The sequence below is a fragment of the Oenanthe melanoleuca genome, chromosome 25 (genome assembly GCF_029582105.1).
Source record: "Oenanthe melanoleuca isolate GR-GAL-2019-014 chromosome 25, OMel1.0, whole genome shotgun sequence".
Classification (NCBI taxonomy): Eukaryota; Metazoa; Chordata; class Aves; order Passeriformes; family Muscicapidae; genus Oenanthe; species Oenanthe melanoleuca.
The window spans coordinates 6,409,569-6,430,911 of NC_079358.1; the positions used below are offsets into that span (position 1 = coordinate 6,409,569).

General features: G+C 55.7%; 1 protein-coding gene across 1 annotated transcript in view; it reads left to right on the plus strand.

Moving 5' to 3' along the window:
• Positions 1–757: 757 nt before the first annotated feature.
• SMC1A (structural maintenance of chromosomes 1A) overlaps positions 758–21,343 on the plus strand; it is a 56,619-nt gene continuing 36,033 nt past the window's right edge. Inside the window, 11 exon segments of the mRNA XM_056510426.1 lie at positions 758–993; positions 2,149–2,337; positions 4,597–4,709; positions 6,234–6,437; positions 8,020–8,258; positions 9,683–9,941; positions 11,912–12,052; positions 12,754–12,836; positions 13,699–13,906; positions 15,611–15,796; positions 20,028–20,382. Coding sequence (XP_056366401.1) covers positions 885–993; positions 2,149–2,337; positions 4,597–4,709; positions 6,234–6,437; positions 8,020–8,258; positions 9,683–9,941; positions 11,912–12,052; positions 12,754–12,836; positions 13,699–13,906; positions 15,611–15,796; positions 20,028–20,382 — 2,086 coding nt within the window. The 5' untranslated portion in view covers positions 758–884.

Genomic DNA, 21,343 nt, shown 5'->3' on the forward strand with positions numbered 1-21,343 from the left:
TATCAGGTTATACAACTGTAAAACTTATTATTTTTGTGATACAGGTATAAAGTACTATGATCTATCTCATATACTTATCAGCCTATATAAATATATAAAAACTCATGATTAATGCTATGTTGATATACAATTCTATAAATATATTAAGTTACACTCATAATTTATAATTCAAACTTTACCAATATTTTGTAACTTTAATATAAATTTTACAGCCAGTAATAGAAGACTAATGTGAAAACTATACACGTTTAAGCAACACAGGGTCATCGTTAAGTTATTGGTTGTTATTTCAAGTTAGTTCATAACCTTAAAATCACAGAATCATTCTGCATCGAAAAAACCTTGAGCAATAAGTCTTGTGCCGAGGTTTTCTATCCCGATCACCAAGAAACCAAATTTTTACCGAAAATCCCCCAAGACAGCCGATTTTTACCGAAAATCTCCCAATTTGCGGCGCCCTTTGCCGCCATTGCCTCCCCCGTTCCCATGGCGACGGGGCGGCGCATTCCACTCCTCCCCTGCTCCCCCCTCCCTCCCTCCAGACTTGGTACGTTCCATGCAATGAGCCCGCTCGCGCCCATAATCCTGCCTTCAAACCGGCGGCCAATGGGGAGCGAGCAGGCGGGGTTAAGGTGAAGATTGACAGCAGCCAGAGCCAATCGCGAGGCGTGGCGCCACAGGGCCGCCGCTGCAAACCGCCGGCCTATCAGCGGCGAGGAGGCGGGGTTAAGGTGAAGATTGACAGCGGCCGCAGCCAATCGCGAGGCGCAGCGCCCCGTCCCTCAGAGGCCGCCGCAGCCGCCGCTTTCCCGCCCTCCGGCCGCGGCTCCGAACCGAGACCCCCGAGACCCTCCCGGGACACCCGGGACCCTCCCGGCCCCACCATGGGCTTCCTGAAGCTCATCGAGATCGAGAACTTCAAGTCCTACAAGGGCCGGCAGATCATCGGGCCCTTCCGCCGCTTCACCGCCATCATCGGCCCCAATGGCTCCGGTGAGTCTCGGGGGGATCTCGGGGGCATCTCGGGGGGATCAAGGCCGCTCCCGTGATGGTTTGGGGGGTGATCCCCAATTCTTTACAGGGCCCCGCTCCCGTTTGCTCCTCCCGCACGGCCCCGGGGATTCCCCGTTTCTTGGGGTTTTCTTATGCTCAGACCCCCCTTCCCCCCCCTCACACTCTGGGGTCTCCCCTCAGCTCCTTCCCCCATTCCCTGGACTCCCCTCTCACCTCCTTCCTCTATTTATGGGGTTATCCCTCAATTCCCTAAGCTCCCTCCGAGCCCCCAATTCCCTGATATCCCATAAATTCTTCATTCCCTGGGGTCCTCTCTCTTTCCCTAGGGTCCCCCCTCAATCCTATGGGCTCCCTTCCATGGAATCCCCAAATAATTCCCTGATCTCCCTCCAAACCCCTCACTCCCAATAATTCCCTGATCTCCCTCCAAACCCCTCACTCCCAATAATTCCCTGATCTCTCCAATCCCCTCACTCCCCAATAATTCCCTGATCTCTCTCCAATCCCCTCACTCCCCAATAATTCCCTGATCTCTCCAATCCCCTCACTCCCAATAATTCCCTGATCTCTCTCCAATCCCCTCACTCCCCAATAATTCCCTGATCTCTCCCCAAACCCCTCACTCCCAATAATTCCCTGATCTCTCTCCAATCCCCTCACTCCCCAATAATTCCCTGATCTCTCCAATCCCCTCACTCCCAATAATTCCCTGATCTCTCTCCAATCCCCTCACTCCCCAATAATTCCCTGATCTCTCCCCAAACCCCTCACTCCCAATAATTCCCTGATCTCTCTCCAATCCCCTCACTCCCCAATAATTCCCTGATCTCTCCAATCCCCTCACTCCCCAATAATTCCCTGATCTCTCTCCAATCCCCTCACTCCCCAATAATTCCCTGATCTCTCCAAACCCCTCACTCCCCAATAATTCCCTGATCTCTCCAAACCCCTCACTCCCCAATAATTCCCTGATCTCTCTCCAATCCCCTCACTCCCCAATAATTCCCTGATCTCTCCAAACCCCTCACTCCCCAATAATTCCCGGACCTCCCCCATTTCCTGCTTCCCCCCTCCCACCTCTCCCATTCCCAACCCCCCCCACCCCTAAATCCCCTCCGTCTGTCCCCCCTCCAGGTAAATCCAACCTGATGGACGCCATCAGCTTCGTGCTGGGGGAGAAGACGAGCAACCTGCGGGTGAAGACGCTGCGGGACCTGATCCACGGCGCGCCCGTGGGCAAGCCCGCGGCCAGCCGCGCCCTGGTCAGCATGGTGTACTCGGAGGAGGGGCAGGAGGACCGCACCTTCGCCCGCCTCATCGTGGGTGCGTGCGGGAGCCGCGGGGTCCGGGGGAACTGAGGGGTTTGGGGGGATACTCGGAGATTTTGGGGGGAAACTCAAGAGATTTTGGGGAGAAAATGGCGGGGTTTGGGGGGAAACTCAAGAGATTTTGGGGGGAACTCAGGGATTCTGGGGGGAGATCTGCGGGGTTTGGGGGGAAAATCAGAGATTTTGGGGGGAGATCTGCGGGTTTGGGGGAACTCAGGGATTTTGGGGGGAAGCGTAGGGATTCTGGGGGGAAAATCAGAGATTTTGGGGGGAACTCAGGGATTCTGGGGGGAGATCTGCGGGGTTTGGGGGGAGATCTGCGGGGTTTGGGGTGAAACTCCGAGATACTGGGGGGAAACTCAAGAGATTTTGGGGGGAAACTCAGAGATTTTGGGGGGAAACTCAGAGATTTTGGGGGGAGATCTGGGGGGTTTGGGGGAAAGCTCAGAGATTTTGGGGTGAAACTCAGAGATTTTGAGGGGAAAATCAGAGATTTTGGGGTGAAACTCAGAGATTTTGGGGGGAAAATGGCGGGGTTTGGGGGGAAACTCGAGATTTTGGGGGGAACTCAGGGATTCTGGGGGGAGATCTGCGGGGTTTGGGGGGAAAATCAGAGATTTTGGGGGGAAACTCAAGAGATTTTGGGGGGAAAATGGCGAGGTTTGGGGGGAAACTCAGAGATTTTGGGGGGAAAATCAGAGATTTTGGGGGGAAATCTGCGGGGTTTGGGGTGAAACTCAGAGATTTTGGGGGGAAACTCAAGAGATTTTGGGGGGAACTCAGGGATTCTGGGGGGAGATCTGCGGGGTTTGGGGGGAAACTCAGAGATTTTGGGGGGAAACCTGTGGGGTTTGGGGGGAAACTCAGGGGGTTTGGGGTGAAATCTGTGGATTTTTGGGGGGAAACTCAGATTTTGAGGGGAAACTCAGAGATTTTGGGGGAGAAACTCAGAGATTTTTGGGGGAAATCTGTGGGGTTTGGGGGGAGATCTGCAGATTTTTGGGGGAAACTCAGAGATTTTGGGGGGAAATCTGCTGGGTTTGGGGGAAATCTCTGAGATTTTGGGGGGAACTCAGAGATTTTGGGGGGGAGATCTGTGGGTTTTGGGGGGAAACTCAGAGATTTTGGGGTGAAACTCCGAGATTTTGGTGTGAAACTCTGAGATTTTGGGGGAAATCTGCGGGTTTTGGGGGGGAACACGCAGATGTTGGAGGGAACCTGTGGATTTTGGGGGGAAAGCTGTGGATTTTTGGGGAGAAACTCAACGATTTTGGGCAGAAACCTGTCGAATTTGGGGGGAATCTATGGATTTTGGGGGAACATGCAGATTTTGGGGGGATGTAGAGTTTGAAGTGCACATTTTGGGGGGTGTTTGGGGGGCACAGTTGGGGGTGTTTAGGGTTTGAGGGACACATTTTGGGGTGTTTAGGGTTTGGGGGGCACATTTTGGGCTGTTTAGGGTTTGGGGGAACACCCCAAAATCCCCCCAAACCCCCAGCACAGGCAGCTCTGTGGAGGGAGCCTTTACCTGTGTCAGTGTGGGTGCAAAGGGGGCACAATTTGGGGGGCACAGATTAGGGTTTGGGGGGCACATTTTGGGGTGTTCAGGGTTTGGGGGAACCCCCCTGACCCCCCAAAATCCCCCCAAACCCCTCAGCACAGGCAGCTCTGTGGAGGGAGCCTTTACTTGTGTCAGTGTGGGTGCAAAGGGGGCACAGTTTGGAGGTCACAGAGTTGGGGGGGCACAGATTAGGGTTTGGGGGACACATTTTGGGGTGTTCAGGGTTTGGGGGGCACATTTTGGGGTGTTTAGGGTTTGGAGGGCACATTTTGGGGTGTTCAGAGTTTGGGGGAGACCCCCCAGCACAAGTAACTCTGAGGAGTGACTTAAAGGCCACAGTTTTATTTTCAGTGTGAGAACAGGGGGAGCACATTTGGGGATGGGAGCCACAGTTTGGAGAATTTAGGGAACACATTTGGGGGGTGTTTAGGATTTGAGGGGAACATTTTGGGGTGTTTAGTGTTTGGGGGAACCCCCCTGACCCCCAAAATTCCTCCCAGCCCCTCAGCACAGGCAGCTCTAGGAGGAGGCTGTGAGCAGCTTTACCTGAGTCAGTGTGGGTGCAAAGGGGGCACAGTTTGGGGGTCACAGAGTTGGGGGGGCACATTTTGGGGTGTTTAGGGTTTGAGGAGCACCTTTTAGGGTGTTCAGGGTTTGGGGGAGCCCCCTGAACCCCCAGTTTGCCCATCCCAGGCAGCTCCTCTGAGTACAAGATCAACAACCGGGTGGTGCAGCTGAGCGAGTACAGCGAGGAGCTGGAGAAGCTGGGGATCCTCATCAAGGCCAGGAACTTCCTGGTCTTCCAGGTGGGTTTGGGGTGTGGGCTTTGGGGTTTGGGGTTTGGGGCAGATTGTGGGGTTTGGGGGCAGGTTTTGTGATCCTGTTTTCAGGGAGAAGTGGAGTGCATGGACATGAAGGATCCAAGGAGATCAGCAGGGATTGGGGATTCATCTCAGGGATTTGGGATCCCTCCCATGGAATTTGGGGATCCCTCACAGGATTTGGGAACATCCCTCACAGGGATTTAGGAACATCCCTCACAGGATTTAGGAACATCCCTCACAGGGATTTAGGAACATCAGTCACAGGGATTTAGGAACATCCCTCACATGGATTTAGGAACATCCCTCACAGGATTTGGGAACATTCCTCACAGGGATTTAGGAACATCAGTCACAGGGATTTAGGAACATCCCTCACAGGGATTTAGGAACATCCCTCAGGGATTTAGGAACATCAGTCACAGGATTTAGGAACATCCCTCACAGGATTTAGGAACATCCCTCTCAGGGACTTAGGAACATCCCTCACAGGGATTTAGGAACATCCCTCACAGGGATTTGGGAACATCCCTCACAGGGGTTTGGGAACATCCCTCACAGGATTTAGGAACGTCCCTTACAGGGATTTAGGAACATCCCTCTCAGGGATTTAGGAACATCCCTCACAGGATTTAGGAACATCCCTCACAGGGATTTAGGAACATCCCTCTCAGGGATTTAGGCATCCCTCACAGGGATTTAGGAACATCCCTCACAGGATTTGGGAACATCCCTCACAGGATTTAGGAACGTCCCTTACAGGGATTTAGGAACATCCCTCACAGAATTTAGGAACATCCCTCACAGGGATTTAGGAACATCCCTCACAGGGATTTAACAATCCTTGTCAGGGATTTAGGGTCTCTTTTAGGATTTAAGGATCCTTCTCAGGGATTTAAGGATCACTCACAGGGATTTAGAAACATTTCTTACAGGGATTTAGGAAACTCTTTTAGGATTTAGAGATTTCTCTCAGGGATTTAGGGATCCCTCACATAGATTTAGGGATTTAAGGATCCCTCACAGGTATTTAGGAACGTTTCTCACAGGGACTTGGGGATCCCTGTCAGGGATTTAGGAACATTTCTCACAGGATTTAGGAGCATTTCTGATCCCATTTTCAGGGAGCAGTGGAATCCATTGCCATGAAGAACCCCAAGGAGCGCACGGCCCTGTTTGAGGAGATCAGCAGGGGTTGGGGGATCCCTTACAGGATTTGGGGATCCCTTACAGGATTTAGGGATTTATGAACATTTCTCTCAGGGATTATTGAACATTTGGGGCTCTGTGTTTCAGGGGGCAGTGGAGTCCATCGCCATGAAGAACCCCAAGGAGCGCACGGCCCTGTTTGAGGAGATCAGCAGGGATTGGGGGATCCCTTACAGGGATTGGGGGATCCCTTACAGGATTTAGGGATCCCTTACAGGATTTGGGGATCCCTTACAGGATTTAGGGATTTATGAACATTTCTCTCAGGGATTTATGAACATTCCAGGCTGTGTTTTGCAGGGAGCAGTGGAGTCCATCGCCATGAAGAACCCCAAGGAGCGCACGGCCCTGTTTGAGGAGATCAGCCGCTCGGGGGAGCTGGCCCCCGAGTACGACAAGCGCAAGAAGGAGATGGTGAAGGCCGAGGAGGACACGCAGTTCAACTATCACCGCAAGAAGAACATCGCGGCCGAGCGCAAGGAGGCCAAGCAGGAGAAGGAGGAGGTGGGGATGCTCAGAGCAGGGCTGGGGACCCCCTGAGCACAGCCAGGGGAGTGCTGGGGACCCCCTGAGCACAGCCAGGGGAGTGCTGGGGACCCCCTGAGCACAGCCAGGGGAGTGCTGGGGACCCCCTGAGCACAGCCAGGGGAGTGCTGGACACAACCAGGGGTCAGGAAACTCCTGAGCACAGCCAGGGGAGTGCTGGGGAACCCCTGAGCACAGCCAGGGGGGTTCTGGGGAACCCCTGAGCACAGCCAGGGGAGTGCTGGGGACCACCTGAGCACAGCCAGGGGGGTGCTGGACAGAACCAGGGCTGGGAACCTCCTGAGCACAGCCAGGGGGGTTCTGGGGACCCCCTGAGCACAGCCAGGGGAGTGCTGGGCACAACCAGGGCTGGGAACCTCCTGAGCACAGCCAGGGGAGTGCTGGGCACACCCAGGGCTGGGAAAATACCTGAGCAGAGCCAGGAGGGTGCTGGACAGAACCAGGGCTGGGAAAACTCCTGAGCACAGCCAGGGGAGTGCTGGGCACAACCAGGGGTCAGGAGGGTTCTGGGCACTCCCAGGGCTCAGGAAGGTTCTGAACACAACCAGGGCTCAGGAAACTCCTGGACCAAGCCAGGGCTGAGCCCCAGGCCCAGGAAACTCCTGGACAGACCTGGGAAGCTCCTGGCCAGAGCCAGGCCCAAGCTCTGGGTTGGGGAAGGTTCTGGACAGAGCCAGGGTCAAGTGCCAGGCTTGGAGAGCTCCTGGCCAGAACCAGACCTGGGAAGTTCCTGGAGAGACCCTGGGGTCAGGAAACTGCTGGACAGAGCCAGGCCCAGCTCTGGCTTTGAGAAGCTCCAGGATTGAGCCAGGCCCAGCTCTGGCTTTGAGAAGCTCCAGGACAGAACCTGGAAGCTCCTGGCCAGAGTCAGGCCCAAGCCCTGAGAAGCTCCTAGATAGGCCCAGGCTGAGGTCTGGCTTTGAGAACATCCAGGATAGAACCAGGCCCAAGCTCTGGCTTTGAGAAGCTCCAGGTCAGAACCAGGCTGAGCTCTGGTTTTGAGAAGCTCCAGGACAGAACCAGACCCAAATTCTGCCTTTGAGAAGCTCCAGGATTGAGCCAGGCCCAGCTCTGGCTTTGAGAACATCCAGGATAGAACCAGACCCAAACTCTGGCTTTGAGAACATCCAGGATAGAACCAGACCCAAGCTCTGGCTTTGAGAACATCCAGGATAGAACCAGGGCCAAGCTCTGGCTTTGAGCAGCTCCTGGCCATCCCCAGTTCCCTGTGGCTCTGGCTTTGAGCAGCTCCTGGCCATCCCCAGGCCCAGCTCTGGCTTTGAGCAGCTCCTGGCCATCCCCAGGCCCAGCTCTGGCTTTGAGCAGCTCCTGGACAGAGCCAGACCCGAGCACTGGGTTTCAGAATCTGCTGGCCAGAGCCAGTTCCCCCTGGCCCCCAGCCCTGGCTCTGAGCAGCCCCTGGCCCTCCCCAGTTCCCACTGGCCCTCCCCAGTTCCCCCTGGCCATCCCCAGCCCCCCATCTCCCCCATCCCCACCCCCCTCCCCACCCCTGCCCGGTCCCACGTGCCGCTCCCCGCAGGCCGATCGCTACCAGCGCCTGAAGGACGAGGTGGTTCGGGCCCAGGTGCAGCTGCAGCTCTTCAAACTGTTCCACAACGAGGCCGAGATCGAGAAGCTCAACAAGGAGCTGGGGCTGAAGAACCGCGAGATCGACAAGGACAAGAAGAGGATGGACAGGGTGGAGGACGAGCTCAAGGACCGCAAGAAGGAGCTGGGCAAGATGATGAGGGAGCAGCAGCAGATCGAGAAGGAGATCAAGTGAGCCTGGGGGTGCTGCCCGTGGGCTGGGGGTGCTGGGTTTGGGGGTCCCGGATCCTGGGATTTGGGGGTCCTGGTGCTGGGTTTGGGGTGCTGGTGATGGGTTTGGGGGTCCTGGTGCTGGGTTGCGGGTCCTGGGATTTAGGGATCCTGGGTTTGGGGGTCCTGCTGCTGGGCTTGGGGTGCTGGGTGTGAGGGTCCTGGGTCCTGGGCTTTGGGGGTCCTGGTGATGGGCTTTGGGGGTCCTGAAATTTGGGGATCCTGGGGTTTGGGGATCCTGGGGTTTGGGGTTTCTGGATCCTGAGCTTTGGGGATCCTGGTGCTGGGCTTGGGGGTCCTGGGGTTTGGGGGTCCTGGGCATTGGGAGGTGCTGGGATTTAGAGATCCTGGGTTTGGAAATCCTGAGATTTGGGGATCCTGGGATTTGGGGGACCTGGGATTTGAGGATCCTGGGCTGGGAAATCTGTCTGGTTCCAGTCCATCCCCTCTGCCCTGGGCTGGGAACCTTCCCCAAACCAGGTGGTTCCAAATCTCATCCCAACCAACCCCAGCTGGACATTCCCACCTTTCCCAGCCTGTCTCTGTGGGGGAATGGCTCCAGAATGGGAAGTGCAGGACTCACCAACCCCAGAATGGGAAGGGAAAGGTTCACCCAACCCCAAAATGGGAAGGGAAAGATTCACCAAACCCCAGAATGGGAAGTGCAGGACTCACCAAACCCCAGAATGGGAAGGGAAGGTTCACCCAACCCCAAAATGGGAAGGGCAGGATCCCCCAGCCCCAGATTGGGAAGGGAAAGGCTCACCAAACCCCAAAATAGGAAGGATTCACCCAACCCCAGATTGGGAAGGGCAGGATCCCCCAGCCCCAGAATGGGAAGGGCAGGATCCCCCAACCCCAGATTGGGAAGAGCAGGATCCCCCAACCCCAGATTGGGAAGGATTGACCAAACCCGAGAATGGGAAGGATTCACCCAACCCCAAAATGGGAAGGATTGACCCAACCCCAGATTGGGAAGGCCAGGATCCCCCAGCCCCAGAATAGGAAGGATTCACCCAACCCCACAATGGGAAGGTCAGGATCCCCCAGCCCCTGAATGGGAAGGGCAGGATCCCCCAACCCCAGAATGGGAAGGGCAGGATCCCCCAGCCCCAGAATGGGAAGGGCAGCATCCCCCAGCCCCAGATTGGGAAGGATTCACCCAAGCCCAGATTGGGAAGGGCAGGACTCACCAAACCCCAAAATAGGAAGGGCAGGATCCCCCAGCCCCAGAATGGGAAGGGCACGATCCTCCAACCCCAGATTGGGAAGGGCAGGATCCCCCAACCCCAGAATGGGAAGGGAAAGGTTCACCAAACCCCAGGATTGGAAGAGAGGGACTCACCAGCCCCAGAAGCAGGAGCCTCACCCAGGGGTCCCTGCAGGGAGAAGGACTCGGAGCTGAACCAGAAGCGGCCCCAGTACATCAAGGCCAAGGAGAACACGTCGCACAAGATCAAGAAGCTGGAGGCGGCGCGCAAGTCGCTGCAGAACGCCCAGAAGCAGTACAAGAAACGCAAGGCAGACATGGACGAGCTGGAGAAGGAGATGCTGTCCGTGGAGAAATGCAGGCAGGAGTTCGAGGAGCGCATGGAGGAGGAGAGCCAGAGCCAGGGCAGGGACCTCACCCTGGAGGAGAACCAGGTATGGGGTGATCCTGAGGGATCTGGGGTTTGGGAGGGATGGAGGAGAGCCAGAGCTGGGCCAGGTGAGATTTGGGGATTTGGGGATTTGGGAGGGAAGGAGGAGAGCCAGAGCCAGGGCAGGGACCTCACCCTGGAGGAGAACCAGGTATGGGGTGATCCTGTGGGGTTTGGGGATTTGGGAGGGATGGAGGAGAGCCAGAGCTGGGCCAGGTGAGATTTGGGGATTTGGGAGGGATTGAGGAGAGCCAGAGCCAGGGCAGGGACCTCACCCTGGAGGAGAACCAGGTATGGAGGTGCCAGGTGGGGTTTGGGGTCTGGGGAGGGATGGAGAGGAGCCAGAGCAAGGGCAGGGACCTCACCCTGGAGGAGAACCAGGTATGGGGTGATCCTGAGGGATTTGGGGATTAGGGAGGGATGGAGGAGAGCCAGAGCCAGGGGAGAGACCTGACCCTGGAGGAGAACCAGGTACGGATGGGTCAGGTGGGATTTGAGGTTTGGGGAGGGATGGATGGAAGAGAGCCAGAGCCAGGGCAGGGACCTCACCCTGGAGGAGAACCAGGTATGTGGTGATCCTGGGGATTTGGGGATTTGGGAGGGATTGAGGAGAGCCAGGGGAGAGATCTGAACCAGGTATGGATGGGCCAGGCGAGATTTGGAGAGGGATTGAGGAGAGCCAGAGCCAGGGGAGAAATCTGAACCAGGTGTGGGCCAGGTGGGATCTGGGAGGATTCCCTGGCTGCAGGAGGCCCCTCCAGCTGTGCTGACCCAGCTGTGCTGACCCCGTGGTGTGTGAGGAGGCCCCCCAGCTGTGTGCTCCAGCTGTGCTGATCCAGCTGTGCTGACCCCGTGGGGTGTGGGGAGGGCTCTCTGTGTCCCAGCTGTGCTGACCCAGCTGTGCTGACCCCATGGGGTTTGGGGAGGCTCCCCCAGCTGTGTGCCCCAGCTGTGCTGACCCTGTGGGGTTTGGGGAGGGCTCCCTGGGTTCCAGCTGTGCTGATCCAGCTGTGCTGACCCCGTGGGGTTTGGGGAGGCCCCCCCAGCTGTGTGCCCCAGCTGTGCTGACCATGTGGGGTGTGGGGAGGGCTCTCTGTGTCCCAGCCGTGTGCCCCAGCTGTGTCCTCCAGCTGTGCTGTCTCCATGGTGTGTGAGGAGGCCCCCCCAGCTGTGTGCCCCAGCTGTGCTGACCCAGCTGTGTGCCCCAGCTGTGTGCCCCAGCTGTGTGCCCCAGCTGTGTGCCCCAGCTGTGTGCTCCAGCTGTGCTGATCCAGCTGTGCTGTCTCCATGGTGTGTGAGGCGGCCCCCCCAGCTGTGTGCTCCAGCTGTGTGCCCCAGCTGTGTGCCCCAGCTGTGCTGACCCAGCTGTGTGCTGCAGCTGTGTGCTCCAGCTGTGTGCCCCAGCTGTGTGCCCCAGCTGTGTGCCCCAGCTGTGTGCTGCAGCTGTGTGCTCCAGCTGTGTGCCCCAGCTGTGTGCCCCAGCTGTGTGCCCCAGCTGTGTGCTCCAGCTGTGTGCTCCAGCTGTGCTGATCCAGCTGTGCTGTCTCCATGGTGTGTGAGGCGGCCCCCCCAGCTGTGTGCTCCAGCTGTATGCCCCAGCTGTGTGCCCCAGCTGTGTGCCCCAGCTGTGTGCTCCAGCTGTGTGCCCCAGCTGTGTGCCCCAGCTGTGTGCCCCAGCTGTGTGCTCCAGCTGTGCTGATCCAGCTGTGCTGTCTCCATGGTGTGTGAGGCGGCCCCCCCAGCTGTGTGCTCCAGCTGTGTGCCCCAGCTGTGTGCTCCAGCTGTGTGCTGCAGCTGTGCTGACCCAGCTGTGCTGACCCCGTGGTGTGTGAGGAGGGCCCCCAGCTGTGTGCTCCAGCTGTGTGCTGCAGCTGTGCTGAGCCAGCTGTGCTGTCTCCATGGTGTGTGAGGAGGCCCCCCCAGCTGTGTGCCCCAGCTGTGTGCTGCAGCTGTGCTGACCCAGCTGTGCTGCAGGTGAAGAAGTACCACCGGCTGAAGGAGGAGGCCAGCAAGCGCGCGGCCACGCTGGCCCAGGAGCTGGAGAAGTTCAACCGCGACCAAAAGGCCGACCAGGACCGGCTGGACCTGGAGGAGAGGAAGAAGGTGGAGACTGAGGTGAGTGGGGGTCCCAGCTGTCCCCAGGCTGTCCCCAGGCTGTCCCCAGGCTGTCCCCACTGTCCCCACTGTCCCGGCTGTCCCCAGGCTGTCCCCAGGCTGTCCCCACTGTCCCCAGGCTGTCCCCAGGCTGTCCCTGCTGTCCCCAGGCTGTCCCCAGGCTGTCCCCGCTGTCCCTGCTGTCCCCAGGCTGTCCCACAGTCCCTGCTGTCCCCAGGCTGTCCCCAGGCTGTCCCTGCTGTCCCCAGGCTGTCCCCGCTGTCCCTGCTGTCCCCAGGCTGTCCCCAGGCTGTCCCCGCTGTCCCTGCTGTCCCCAGGCTGTCCCACAGTCCCTGCTGTCCCCAGGCTGTCCCCAGGCTGTCCCCACTGTCCCCAGGCTGTCCCCAGGCTGTCCCTGCTGTCCCCAGGCTGTCCCCAGGCTGTCCCCGCTGTCCCCAGGCTGTCCCTGCTGTCCCCAGGCTGTCCCCAGGCTGTCCCCAGGCTGTCCCCAGCTTGTCCCCAGGCTGTCCCCAGGCTGTCCCCAGGCTGTCCCCAGGCTGTCCCCACTGTCCCCAGGCTGTCCCCAGGCTGTCCCCAGGCTGTCCCACAGTCCCTGCTGTCCCCAGGCTGTCCCCAGGCTGTCCCCAGGCTGTCCCCAGGCTGTCCCCACTGTCCCGCTGTCCCACTGTCCCTGCTGAGCCTCCTGGCCCCGCTGTCCCCAGGCCAAGATCAAGCAGAAGCTGCGGGAGATCGAGGAGAACCAGAAGCGCATCGAGAAGCTCGAGGAGTACATCGCCACCAGCAAGTGGGTGCAGGGCCCTGGGGGCTGGGGGGTCACCAGGGGGCTGTGGGGCACCAGGGGGGCACCAGGGGGGCACCAAGGGGTCACCAGGGGATCACCAGGGGGTCACCAGCGGGCTGGGGGGGTCCCTGAGGGGTCCCTAGAGGGGCTGCAGCATCCCCAGGGGGATCCCCATCCCTGTCCCTAGGGGAGCTGTGGTGTCTCCAGGGGGATCCCCTTGTCCCCATCCCTGTCCCCAGGGAGGTTGCAGTGTTCCCAGGGGAGCTGTGGTGTCCCCAGGGGGATCCCTGTGTCCTTGTTCCTGTCCCCATGTCCCCATCCCTGTCCCCAGGGAGGTTGCAGTGTCCCCAGGAGAGCTGTGGTGTCCCCAGGGGGATCCCCATGTCCCCATCCCTGTCCCCAGGGGAGTTGCAGTGTCCTCAGAGGGCTGGGCAGTCACCAGGGGGATCCCCATGTCCCTATCCCTGTCCCCAGGGGGGCTGTGGTGTCCCCAGGGGGATCCCCCTGTCCCCATCCCTGTCCCCAGAGGGGCTGCAGTGTTCCCAGGGGAATCCCTGTGTCCCTGTCCTTGTCCTCAGCAGAAGCAGCTCCAGGAGCTGGGACTGACCCCCCAAACCCCCATTTCCCCCCAGGCAGTCCCTGGAGGAGCAGAAGTGGCTGGAGGGGATGGGATTGATTCCCCAAATCCCCCTAAACGCCCCCAAATCCCACACACAATCCCTGGAGGAGCTGAAGTGCCTGGAGGGGATGGGATTGATCCCCCAAACCCCCTTTTCCCCCACCAGGGAGTCCCTGGAGGAGCAGAAGCAGCTCCAGGAGCTGGGATTGACTCCCCAAACCCCCTGAACCCCCTTTTCCCCCCCAGGCAGTCCCTGGAGGAGCAGAAGCGCCTGGAGGGCGAGCTGACCGAGGAGGTGGAGCTGGCCAAGCGCCGCATCGACGAGATCAACAAGGAGCTGAACCAGGTGATGGAGCAGCTGGGGGACGCGCGCATCGACCGGCAGGAGAGCAGCCGGCAGCAGCGCAAGGCCGAGATCATGGACAGCATCAAGCGCCTCTACCCCGGATCCGTGGTGAGCACAGACACAAAATACCAAATCTGACCCAAAACTGCCCCAGAACTGCCCCAAAAACTGCCCCAGAACTGCCCCAAACCATCCCCCGGCAGCAGCGCAAGGCCGAGATCATGGACAGCATCAAGCGCCTCTACCCCGGATCCGTGGTGAGCACAGACACAAAACTGACAGAAACACCAAAATCTGACCCAAAACTGCCCCAAAAACTGCCCCAAAACTGCCCCAAAAACTGCCCCAGAACTGCTCCAGAACCCCCAGAACTGCCCCAAACCCCTGGCAGCAGCGCAAGGCCAAGATCATGGACAGCATCAAGCGCCTCTACCCCGGATCCGTGGTGAGCACAGACACAAAATACCAAATCTGACCCAAAACTGCCCCAAAAACTGCCCCAAAACTGCCCCAAAAACTGCCCCAGAACTGCTCCAGAACCCCCAGAACTGCCCCAAACCCCTGGCAGCAGCGCAAGGCCGAGATCATGGACAGCATCAAGCGCCTCTACCCCGGATCCGTGGTGAGGGGACACCCAAAATACCCAAACTGACCCAAAACTGCCCCAAAACTGCCCCAAAAACTGCCCCAGAACTGCCCCAGAGCTGCCCCAACCCCCCCGGCAGCAGCACAAGGCCGAGATCATGGACAGCATCAAGCGCCTCTACCCCGGCTCCGTGGTGAGCACAGACACAAAATACCAAATCTGACCCAAAACTGCTTCAAAACCCCCCAAAAACTGACCCAAACCACCAGAAGAGTGACCCTAAAATGGATTTAAAACTGCCACAAAACGTGTGCCCCAAAACTCACCTAAAACTGACCTAAAACTGACCTGAAACCCCAAATATGTGCTCCAAAAACTGTCCCTAAACCCCAAATGTGTGCCCCAAAAACTGTCCCTAAACCCCAAATGTGTTCTCCAAAAACTGTCCCAATCCTGCCCCAAAATCCCAAATGTGTTCCCCAAAACCTGCCCCAAACCCCTCTGCCAAATGCAGAAGAACCCAGCCCCATTTCTGGTGTCCCTGACCCCATAACTGATGTACCCCATAACTCCTGACCCCATAACTGACGTGTCCCACATTGACCCCATAACTCATTTCCCCCATAACTCCTGACCCCAAACCCATCCCTGACCCCATAACTGATGTACCCCATAACCCATCCCTGACCCCATAACTCATCCCTGACCCCATAACTGCCCCATAGCCCATCCCTGACCCCATAACCTCTCACCCCACACAGTATGGCAGGCTGATTGACCTGTGCCAGCCCACCCAGAAGAACCTGACCCCATACCCCATCCCTGACCCCATAGCCCATCCCTGACCCCATAACACATCCCTGACCCCATAACTCATTTCCCCCATAACTCCTGACCCCATAACCTGTACCTGAACCATAAACTCTCACCCCACACAGTATGGCAGGCTGATTGACCTGTGCCAGCCCACCCAGAAGAACCTGACCCCATACCCCATATCCCTGACCCCATACCCTGTATCCCTGACCCCATAACTCATTTCCCCCATAACTCCTGACCCTATAACCTCTCACCCCACACAGTATGGCAGGCTGATTGACCTGTGCCAGCCCACCCAGAAGAACCTGACCCCATACCCTGTATCCCTGACCCCATACCCCACATCCCTGACCCCATAACTCATTTCCCCCATAACTCCTGACCCCATAACCTCTCACCCCACACAGTATGGCAGGCTGATTGACCTGTGCCAGCCCACCCAGAAGAAGTACCAGATCGCGGTGACCAAGGTGCTGGGGAAGAACATGGACGCCATCATCGTGGACTCGGAGAAGACGGGCAGGGACTGCATCCAGTACATCAAGGAGCAGCGTGGGGAGCCCGAGACCTTCCTGCCCCTGGACTACCTGGAGGTGGGACCCCAAAACAGGGCTGGGGGCTCCAAAAATCCTAAAATGGGGATTGGGGAACAGAGACCTTCCTGCCCCTGGACTACCTGGAGGTGGGACCCCAAAATGGGCTGAAAATCCTAAAATGGGGCTGGGGGAACTGAGACCTTCCTGCCCCTGGACTACCTGGAGGTGGGACCCCAAAACGGGCTGAAAATCCTAAATGGGGTTTGGGGGAACTGAGACCTTCCTGCCCCTGGGCTACCTGGAGGTGGGACCCCAAAATGGGCTGAAAATCCTAAAATGGGGCTGGGGGAACTGAGACCTTCCTGCCCCTGGGCTACCTGGAGGTGGGACCCCAAAATGGGCTGAAAATCCTAAAATGGGGCTGGGGGAACTGAGACCTTCCTGCCCCTGGACTACCTGGAGGTGGGACCCCAAAACGGGGCTGGGGGCTCCAAAAATCCTAAAATGGGGCTGGGGGAAGAGAGACCTTCCTGCCTTTGGAGTACCTCAAGGTGGGACCCCAAAATGGGATAAAAATCCTAAATAGGGTGTGGGGGAACTGAGACCTTCCTGCCCCTGGACTGCCTGGAGGTGGGACCCCAAAATGGGCTAAAAATCCTAAATAGGGAGTGGGGGAACTGAGACCTTCCTGCCCCTGGACTACCTGGAGGTGGGACCCCAAAATGGGATAAAAACCCTAAAATGGGGATTGAGGGAACTGAGACCTTCCTGCCCCTGGACTACCTGGAGGTGGGACCCCAAAACGGGCTGAAAATCCTAAATGGGGTTTGGGGGAACTGAGACCTTCCTGCCCCTGGACTACCTGGAGGTGGGACCCCAAAATGGGGCTGGGGGCTCCAAAAATCATAAATGAATTTGGGGGAACTGAGACCTTCCTGCCCCTGGACTACCTGGAGGTGGGACCCCAAAATGGGGATGGGGGCTCCAAAAACCCTAAAGGGGTTTGGGGGAACTGAGACATTCCTGCCCCTGGACTACCTGGAGGTGGGACCCCAAAATGGGGCTGGGGGCTCCAAAAATCCTAAAATGGGGCTGGGGGAAGAGAGACCTTCCTGCCTTTGGAGTACCTCAAGGTGAGACCCCAAAATGGGCTGAAAATCCTAAAATGGGGTTTGGGGGACTGAGACCTTCCTGCCCCTGGACTACCTGGAGGTGGGACCCCAAAACGGGGCTGGGGGCTCCAAAAACCCCAAAACAAGGTGTGGGGACCTTCCTGCCCCTGGACTGCTTCGAGGTGGGACCCCAAAATGGGGATGGGGGCTCCAAAAATCCTAAAATGGGGATTGGGGTCAGCAGGGAGCCTGAAATGGGTTTTAGGGGCAGGAGAAACTGCAGGAGAGGTTTGGGTGCCCATTTTAGGTTTTTAACCCAAATTTTGGGATTCTGACCCTGATTTGAAACTGTGAACTCGTTTTTGGGGTTTTGACCCCAGATTTTGGGATTTTAGGTGAAGCCCACGGACAAGAAGCTGCAGGAGGGAGTTTTGAGTCCCAGTTTTGAGGTTTTTAACCCAAATTTTGAGGTTTAACTGCATGTATTTGGGATTCTGATCCTGATTTGAGATGATGACCCCAATTTTGGGGTTTTTTTGGGGAATTTGGGTGCCTGTTTGGGGATTTTAAATCCAGATTTTGGGGTTTTAACCCCAATTTTGGTACCCTGGTGAATCCCACTGACAAGAAGCTGCAGGAGGGAATTTGGGTGCCCATTTTGGCTTTTTAACCCAAATTTTTGGGCTTCTGACCCTGATTTAAGATTACAACCCAAATTTTGAGATTTTAACCCCAAATTTTGGGATCCAGGTGAATCTCACTGACAAGAACCTATGTGAGAGAATTTGGGTGCCCATTTTGGAGTTTTAACCCCAGATTTTGAGATTCTGACCCCGATTTGAGATCATGACCCCATTTTTGGGGTTTTAACCCCAGATTTTGGGATTTTAACCCCCCAAATTTTGTGGTTTTAACCCCAGTCTTGGTGCCCATGTGAAGCCCATGGACGAGAAGCTGCGGGAGCTGCACAGGGAGGAATTTGGGTGCCCATTTTGTCTTTTTAACCCCAAATGTTGGGATTTAACTCCAGATTTTGGGATTTTAACCCCTGGTTTCAAGATTCTGACCCCAATTTGAGATCATGACCCCATTTTTGGGGTTTTAACCCCAGATTTTTGGGATTTTAACCCAAATGTTGGGATTTAACCCCAAATTTGGACTCCAGGTGAAGCCCACGGATGAGAAGCTGCGGGATCTACACAGGAGGGGGAATTTGAGTGCCCGTTTTGGGATTTTAACCCCAAATTTTTGGAATTTTAACCCAGATTTTGGGATTTTAACCCCAAATGTTGGGATTTAACCCCAATTTGGGTTGCAGGTGAAGCCCATGGACGAGACGCTTCGGGAACTGCACAGGGGGGTGAATTTGGGGGCCAATTTTGCATTTTTAGCCCAGATTTTGGTATTTTAACCCCAAATTTTGAATTTTTAACCCCAAATTTTGGGTTGCAGGTGAAGCCCATGGACGAGAAGCTGCAGGAGGGAATTTGGGTGCCCATTTTGGGTTTTTAACCCAAATTTTGGTATTTTAACCCCAAATTTTGTAATTTTAACCCCAATTTTGGGCTGCAGGTGAAGCCCACGGACGAGAAGCTGTGGGAGCTGAACAGGGGGGTGAATTTGGGTGCCCATTTTGCATTTTTAACCCAGATTTTGGGTTTTTAACCCCAAATTTTGTATTTTTAACCCAGATTTTGGTATTTTAACCCCAAATTTTGTAACCTTAACCCCAATTTGGGCTGCAGGTGAAGCCCACGGACGAGAAGCTACAGGAGGGAATTTGGGTGCCCATTTTGCATTTTTAACCCAGATTTTGGGTTTTTAACCCCAGATTTTGGTATTTTATCCCCAAATTTTGTAACCTTAACCCCAATTTGGGCTGCAGGTGAAGCCCACGGACGAGAAGCTACAGGAGGGAATTTGGGTGCCCATTTTGCATTTTTAACCCAGATTTTGGGTTTTTAACCCCAGATTTTGGTATTTTATCCCCAAATTTTGTAACCTTAACCCCAATTTGGGCTGCAGGTGAAGCCCACGGACGAGAAGCTGCGGGAGCTGAACAGGGGGGTGAATTTGGGTGCCCATTTTACGTTTTTAACCCAAATTTTGCATTTTTAACCCAAATTTTGGTATTTTAACCCAGATTTTGGTATTTTAACCCCAAATTTTGTAACCTTAACCCCAATTTGGGCTGCAGGTGAAGCCCACGGACGAGAAGCTGCGGGAGCTGCACAGGGAGGGAATTTTGGTTCCCATTTTGGGATTTTAACCGAAAATGTTGGGATTTAACTCCAGATTTTGGGATTTTAACCCCAGGTTTCAAGATTCTGACCCCAATTTGAGATCATGACCCCATTTTTGGGGTTTTAACCCAAATGTTGGGATTTAACCCCAAATTTGGACTCCAGGTGAAGCCCACGGATGAGAAGCTGCGGGATCTACACAGGAGGGGGAATTTGAGTGCCCGTTTTGGGATTTTAACCCCAAATTTTGGTATTTTAACCCCAAATTTTGTAACCTTAACCCCAATTTGGACTGCAGGTGAAGCCCACGGACGAGAAGCTGTGGGAGGGAATTTGGGTGCCCATTTTGCATTTTTAACCCAAATTTTGGGTTTTTAACCCCAAATTTTGTATTTTTAGCCCAGATTTTGGTATTTTAACTCCAAATTTTGTAACCTTAACCCCAATTTGGGCTGCAGGTGAAGCCCACGGACGAGAAGCTGCGGGAGCTGAACAGGGAGGGAATTTGGGTGCCCATTTTGTGTTTTTAACCCAAATTTTGCATTTTTAACCCAACTTTTGGTATTTTAACCCAAAATTTTGGTATTTTAACCCCAAATTTTGTAACCTTAACCCCAATGTGGGCTGCAGGTGAAGCCCACGGACGAGAAGCTGCGGGAGCTGCACAGGGAGGGAATTTTGGTTCCCATTTTGGTATTTTAACCCCAGATTTTGGGATTTAACCCCAGATTTTGGTATTTTAACCCCAAATTTTGTAACCTTAACCCCAATTTGGGCTGCAGGTGAAGCCCACGGACGAGAAGCTGCGGGAGCTGCACAGGGAGGGAATTTTGGTTCCCATTTTGGGATTTTAACCCCAGATTTTGGTATTTTAACCCAGATTTTGGTATTTTAACCCCAAATTTTGTAACCTTAACCCCAATTTGGCTGCAGGTGAAGCCCACTGACGAGAAGCTGCGGGAGCTGCGCGGGGCCAAGCTGGTGATCGACGTGATCCGCTACGAGCCGCCGCACATCAAGAAGGCGCTGCAGTTCGCCTGCGGCAACGCGCTGGTGTGCGACAACGTGGAGGACGCGCGGCGCATCGCCTTCGGGGGCCACCAGAGGCACAAGGTGAGGGGAAAACTGACACTGAAATATCCTGAAAACTGACACAGAAATACCCTGAACCTGACTGAAACCGCCCCCATCGCCTTCGGGGGCCACCAGAGGCACAAGGTGAGGGGAAAACACACTGAAACCAGCCTGAAATACCCTGAAACTGACACAGAAATATCCCAAAAACTGACCCAAAACTGACCCAGAAATACCCTGAAACTGACCCAGAAATATCCCAAAAACTGACCCCAAACTGACCCCAAACTGACCCCATCGCCTTCGGGGGCCACCAGAGGCACAAGGTGAGGGGAAAAAACACTGAAACCAGCCTGAAATATCCCAAAAACTGACACAGAAATACCCTGAACCTGACTGAAACCGACCCCATCGCCTTCGGGGGCCACCAGAGGCACAAGGTGAGGGAAAAACACACTGAAATACCCTGAAATATCCCAAAAACTGACCCAGAAATACCCTGAACCTGACCCAGAAATATCCTAAAAACCGCCCCCATCGCCTTCGGGGGCCACCAGAGGCACAAGGTGAGGGGAAAACACACTGAAATATCCTGAAATATCCCAAAAACTGACCCCAAACCGCCCCCATCGCCTTCGGGGGCCACCAGAGGCACAAGGTGGGGGGAAAACACACTGAAACCAGCCTGAAATACCCTGAAACTGACACAGAAATACCCTGAAACTGACCCAGAAATATCCTAAAAACTGACCCAAAACTGACCCCAAACCGCCCCCATCGCCTTTGGGGGCCACCAGAGGCACAAGGTGAGGGAAAAACACACTGAAATACCCTGAAATATCCCAAAAACTGACCCCAAACTGACCCAAAATATCCCAAAAACTGACCCAAAACTGACACAGAAATACCCTGAACCTGACTGAAACCGACCCCATCGCCTTCGGGGGCCACCAGAGGCACAAGGTGAGGGAAAAACACACTGAAACCAGCCTGAAATACCCTGAAACTGACACAGAAATACCCTGAAACTGACCCAGAAATATCCTAAAAACTGACCCCAAACTGACCCCATCGCCTTCGGGGGCCACCAGAGGCACAAGGTGAGGGGAAAACACACTGAAATATCCTGAAAACTGACACAGAAATACCCTGAACCTGACCCAGAAATATCCCAA